Genomic DNA, 6,244 nt, shown 5'->3' on the forward strand with positions numbered 1-6,244 from the left:
AGGGGCAGCCCGGGCGGCGGTGGCCCCGGCGGCGGCACGGGCTCCTCCGTCTCTGGCAGAGCGGACTTTGCCTCCCTCGGCGCGAGCGGCTCCAGAGCTTCCTTCCATCTCGGCTGCTGCTCCCTCAACTGGGGGTCTCTCTCCCTCTGCTCGCTCTGCCTCAACTGGGGCTCGGGAGACCTCGATGGGCGGGCCGTCAAGTGCGATTGGGGGGCTGTCCATGTTGACGGGAGCGTCGTCGACCCCATGGGGAGCGCTATCAATCTCGACTGGGGGTCGGGAGACCTCCATTGGGGGGCTGTCGCCTGCGAAGCCAGGAAGCTCTCTGGCAGCCTCTCGGGATGGGCGGCCGGGGGCGTCGGGGACCCAGATGTGGGGCGGGTCTGCGCCGGCAGCGAGGAGGACCGCACCCGGGGCCGAGGCTGCTGTGGACCGGCCGTCGGGCTCGTGGCAGGCTGGGGGGCGTCCGAGGGCTGGGCTGTCGCCCCCAGAGGCTGCTCCGTTAAGATCAAATGGCACAGCCTCCTCAGGGGGAGGGCTGTAGCCTCCGAAGCCAGGGCTAGGCAGCCCGAGGGCTCGGGGCTGCTCGAGGGGTATGGTGGGGACCCCCAAACCTGGGCTTTCCAGAGCAAGGACCCCGAGCTGCAAGGGAGCTGGGCTGACAGCTCCCTGGCCAGGCTGCTGCAACTCGAAGGGCATGGCTTCCTCTGGTGGAGGGCTGTAGCCTCCCAGGCTTGCTCTGGCACCATCGAAGGCTCCAGGCTCCACGGCTGCCGGGGCTGAGGTTCGGAGGCCTGCACCAACCCCAGGCTGGGATTGGGGCTGCCCCAGGATGGGCCAGAAGCCTCCCGAGCTGGGCTCCTTGATCTCGAAAGGCATAGCTTCCTCAGGAGGTGGGCTGGAGCCTCCAAGGCCTCCGGCTTCCTCGATGGACTGTCCGAGGTCCTGGGATGAGGGCCCGGAGACCTGTGGAAGTCCCTGGGCCTCCAAGTCAGCCTCGACGGGGATGGGCTCGCTGACAGACGGTTCGGTCTCCATTTCTTCGGCTGCGCCAGGCCCAGGACTGGGGGCAGCTGCCCCTGGGGCCTCCAACGGTGGCTGCTGGGGCTGTTCCCCGAGCTCAAGGGGGGTATCGCGTTGTCCTGACATATTATTGCCGTTGAGGCAGTTGCGCACGCCCATAACACGGTGGCGGCCTCTTACAATAATTTTGGGGCCCCGTAGGACGGAGCACCCAACCGAACTAGGGTGAAAAAAAAAATTTGGAAAAAAATCAAAGTATCACCTCGAGAGTTCTCCAACCTCACTGTCCAACCTGTGAGGTCTGGAGGTTCGAGGCCTCGAACCCTAGACAGTGGCAGAAGCAAGTCTACCGCTGTTGGTGGAGCCTTGGCCCCTTCTTGGCCACTTTTTATCCCCTCAGGCTGCCACCTGGTTCCCCCCTTGTCTTGCTCGTGTCCCCTCCTCTGTCCCTGCAGTAGGCCAGCCCCGCCTGCCTGGGTCTGAGGAGCGCGCCGATTCGGTCCGAAAATCTCTCGCAGTACCCTCTCTCTGCCACCAGGGGATGCTTGTCCAAATGCTGGGCCGGCTCCGGTAGCTGGCTCTTGCCGCCGGCAACCCCAGACTTTGGGTAGGGGGGCTGGTGAGCGCCGGCCTCGCAGGGATGTTTTGGCTCCTTCCACTGCTCTCCCAGACTGGTTTGGAGTGCTTCTCCTCGCCGCTCCCTCGGCCAGAGAGAGAGAGCTCTCCTGCGTTGCAGGACACGTGACGCAAGACGTGGGCCCTGGGCTGGTGGAGCGCAGGAGCTGAAACCCTCCCTCCCGGACCCAACGACTCTCCTCCGGGGGGAGGGGGGGACTGCGGGAAGCTTTCATCACCCCCGGATACCCCTGAACCCCTCTGCCGCAGCCCCCAGCCCCGGCAGACACGATCCGGAGCAGCTCTATTTTTCAAGCGCAAGGCTTTGGGCACCGGGGAAGGTGGGCGCGGGTGCACCGCGATGCGACAGGTGGTCGTGAGCCCACCGGAAGGGGGGTGGGGGAAGGCGGGGGGGGGGCGAGAGGAGGAAGGGGTGAGGGGCTGCCGTTTGCTGGCACACTTTGTTTTTAAAACGCCGTAGGGCACTTTCCAGGTTGCTTTTGTTTACTGCTAGCTGAGGCTGGTTTTCATAAAAGCACTTCCATGTCCCCCATCCCCACCACACTCTGGGAGCCTCCGCAGTGGCGCAGACCGGGGGTCTCTTCCCCCATCCCCCGTTTCTATGTACGGTGATGCAGCGGAATTAGAGGGTCTCGGGTGCGCACCGCTGAGAGCCGGTGAAATTCCCCAGGCATCGCCGCGGCGGCACCGACCCCGGGCGCGCGGAGAGCACAGGAAGACCCCACGGAGTGCAGGCCTCAGAGCTCCACGAGTCCTACCGTTCTGGGGAAGGGTGAAGGGGATTTGGGATGAGGTTTAAGGCCGGTTTGGGGTGGTCTTAGCCCGGACAACCTTGTGCGCACCGGCTCCAAACCACATCCACTGTGCTGCGCCCGCGGAGGCGCACCGCTCCCTGTCTTAGGTGCCCGCTGCAAGATCAGTTAGCCCCTCCAGTACCACCACCCCGTGACCCCTCTCCAACCGCCTGCCAGCCCATCTCCTCTCACTGTAGGTCTCCTGGGTCGGTCACTTTACTTTTCCACTGCTAGAGCCCGCTTAGGCGGCACCAAGCCCGGGCACAAACCCAGCAGCGCGAGCTGCGCTCCCGTTGCCAAAGCGCGCAGTAGGCTCCGTGTCCGCACAGGGAAATACCCACACCGTCTGAGTGGGCTTGGCACTGGCACACGCACTCGCTGGGTCTGGGGTCTGCATAGGGATTTGGATCCGCAGGGAAAATTGCTACTCGCGGGTCACGTAAAACCCTGCCGGCAGGTATCAGAGCAGTTTCGCCGGCAGGTGACACGGAGCGCGAACCAACTTTAGGTGCAGAGCAGCTGGGCAGGGGCAGGTCGTCGCCTGGCCTGGGTAACCATGGGAGAGAGTGATGAACAGGCGACTGGCACACGGGATGGGCTGCGGCAACAGGACGCACCGCCTAGATCGCGGTATCCACCAGCCACGGGCAGGAGAACCACGGCACGGTCCCATCCCGTTAAGTCTAACGCACCCTTCTTAGAGCGGCGGTACCACAGCCACACGCATCAGGGCACCCCACTCCCCGCGTCCACCATCTACCAACCACATGGCTGCATGGATGGAGGAAAGTTCACAAAGTCGGACTCCTGGGTAACGTTTGGGGGCCCCAACGGTGCATCTTCTCCGCCCTCTGGGTCTACACACTTGCAAGTACCATCACTGAACTTTGGTTCAAACTTTGGCCAACTATCCCCCCCACATAATGGCTTAACCGCTTAGGCAACCACTGAATGGGCCAACTAGGTCCCAACAGCCAACGCACTCCCCCTGCGACCCCAGCGCCAGGTCAGCCATTGGGCTGGGGTCACGCCAATCAAGGTTGCCTAGCGAATGAGCAGGGGGCGTCGGACCGGAAACCGGATATGGGGGGGAGGTCCAATAGGGGGCGCCGCGTTGGAACGCCCAAAGAGGTTGTGCTGCTGGGATGGCTAAAAGGCGTTGGTTGGTGGGCGGGCGTATGGCGGCCAGACCTGAGAAGCCACGAGGCCGCCTCGCGCCGTGGGGTCACTCTCCCTGACGCCACAGGTCACAGAGGCTGGGTGGGGAGGTCAGGGGCCCCGAGGGGCCAACCCTTGGTCACCCAGATGGCGGTGGGCGAGCCTATCCCAACACAGGAGGCCGCCGCTGGCGAAGGCCAGGAGAGAGAAGATTGTCAGGGCCTTCAAGTCGAGGGCCAGGACCCCACCCCGAGGCAGAGCCACAGCCCAGATGGATAAGGAGTTGAGGCCCAAGGGAGCTGAGAACTGCACAAGTGGAAGGTCAGTAGATGTTGGGATTGGAGCCTCAGGGAGGCCACGATGGGGACCCGCAAAGGGACGGTTTACTCCCACATGGCCTCGCGCTCAGCCTACTCCACTTGGGTTGGCGCAAAGTTGAGATCTCTTTATCAAGACGCCACCCATCAAGCAATGGGTACAGAGCCTCTTTGTTCAACACGCTCATGGGCCTTTGGGACCTCTTTGTTCAAGACTCTGTTGGGTTTCTTGAGTCTTTGCCAGGGCAACAGATCCATGGGGTGGGGGAGGATCAGGATTGGGCAGATCCCAATCTTTTATCCTAAAGAGTATAGCAACGTAAAAATGAAAGAAAAGACCACCAACTGGGAGACTTGGGGAGTCTTCAGGGAGGAAATGGTGTTTCAAGTGGGGCCCCATGGAGAATCACCACCTTGGCTGTGTATGGAAGGTGGGAGGCTGAGACCTTAGCCTATCATGAACAAAGCATCCAATGGCAGGAAACACGGGACATGGCCCCGGAATGGGAACAGGCCATCTTAGCTGGCACTCGGAGTAGCGACAGAGAGAAGGCAGGAAAGGTTGGATAGGGTTTCTGAGGAAGCCATGGATGATCGGGCAAGCACTTCTGAGGCTACTGTGGTCAGAAATGGAGAAGACCCTGAAAGATTCTTTTGTCCTGCAAAGTGACGCTTTGAGGCCAGTTTCGGGAACAATTGAGGCAGCGTGGAGGATGGTCCTGCTGAACAAAGAAAGGAAAGAGGGATTCTGCACAAAAGAGGCTGTGACTGGTCGTAACCCTTCATGGAGTGACCCGTGCACAGTGAAGGAGGCGGGAAGGCAGAAGCAAGGGACTTAAGAGGGATCCCAAAGGACCAGGCAGCGTCTGTGCCAGAAGCGTACAGGAAGTGGGGGGGTGGGAGGGGGTGTGTGTGTCAAAGGCTGGCACCTGGATGGTGGGACCCTGGAGTGAGGCAGGGGCTGGTATGGTGGCTGAGCTCGTTTGGTTATAGATATGGCCATGTTGAAGGAAGCACGGGCAGGCTGCATGGAGCTCTTTATAGCACATTATTTGGGAGGATGGGTCTGAAGTTTAGAAGAGAGAGAAAGACCCTAAATTCAAATTGACATTCATCCTTATTGGGAGATGAAATCACTGCATCCGATAAAACTCTCCAGGGGAGAAATCTGTGTGGTGATAGAATCTTGAACAGAACAGTCTTGGAAGCGCTGGAGAGGAACGAGGCAGGTGGCAGGAGAGAGCAGTGAGGCTGGGAGGGGGCTGGTGGGAGCTCACGGCGGCGGGGGGGCCTTAAGAGGGCGTCAGCATGTGGAATCTAGACTGAGGGGTCTCAGCCTCCGTACTCTTGCCGTCTGGGGCTGGGGAATTCTCTGTCATGGCAACTGTTCCGAGCACTGTAGGATGGTGAGCAGCATCCCTGGCCTCTACCCACTAGATGCCAGTAGCATCCCCTTAGTTGTAACAACCAAAAATGTCTCCAGACACTGCCAAATGTGCTCCGGAGGTGGGGGGAACCGTCCCTGGTTGAGACCACTGTTGCAGGCTGTGAAAGGCCCATCAGGCTTGAGTAGGAATCACCTTAACTTCCAAGGTAAATCAGGACCAGGGAGAATAAAACCACCCCACGGTTCCCCTTGCTGTCCACTCTTGTTTATTTCTGTAGTGACTGCCTACCAGAATCTGAAAACCCCCAATCACTCGGGTAAGTGGGGTTGAGAGTACAACGCCACCACAGATGAGCAGTGGGGCTCAGTGTGAGACCCCGAAGGGTGGTCAGATGTGTGAGGAGCTGACTGACCAGAAAGACAGCTGGGTGGCCTGGCCACGGGGACCTGCAGAGCCCAGGATGGTAAGAGCTGTGGGGATCAGCTGCGGGGGTTGACAGGGGCCACCTGGACCATCTGGACTGTCCACTCATGGCAGCCATCTTGCTAGTCAGGAGAGAAACGTGGCCTTCACACACTGGCCAGTGGTGGGTGCCGGTGGGCGACCTCACCCAGGCCCAGCCCCACAAGGGGCATGGTTTTTAGAGTCTGCCGTTATGATTTGATAATAGTAAGGTACCTTGAACATAAGATTTTTCAATTCTGGCTGGATTTCCATCAGGGAAGTGGCAGATATTTGATCAAAGTGACCAGGAACGAGGAAGGAGAGTCGGTTACTAAGGAAGAGAAAGTGAAGACAGGCTCGTGGAGGTGCGCAGGAGAAGAGCGGGTAGGATGAGGAGAATAGCTGTGTGCCAGGGTCTGGACCCTTTCCCAGAAGGAAGGTGCTGGAGCGAGGGGCTGGGATAGGACCATGTGTCAGCTCACAG

General features: G+C 60.3%; 1 protein-coding gene across 1 annotated transcript in view; it reads right to left on the bottom strand.

The window, feature by feature from the left end:
- The window catches only part of GNAS (GNAS complex locus), a 59,467-nt gene extending 58,285 nt beyond the window's left edge, over positions 1–1,182 (bottom strand). The window contains exon 1 of the mRNA XM_012558444.1: positions 2–1,182. Within this exon, the coding sequence (XP_012413898.1) occupies positions 2–1,182 (1,181 nt within the window). The remainder of the gene's footprint in view (position 1) is intronic.
- Between the last annotated feature and the right edge of the window lie 5,062 nt (positions 1,183–6,244).

This window comes from Trichechus manatus, unplaced genomic scaffold (genome assembly GCF_000243295.1).
Source record: "Trichechus manatus latirostris isolate Lorelei unplaced genomic scaffold, TriManLat1.0 scaffold00008, whole genome shotgun sequence".
Lineage (NCBI taxonomy): Eukaryota > Metazoa > Chordata > Mammalia > Sirenia > Trichechidae > Trichechus > Trichechus manatus.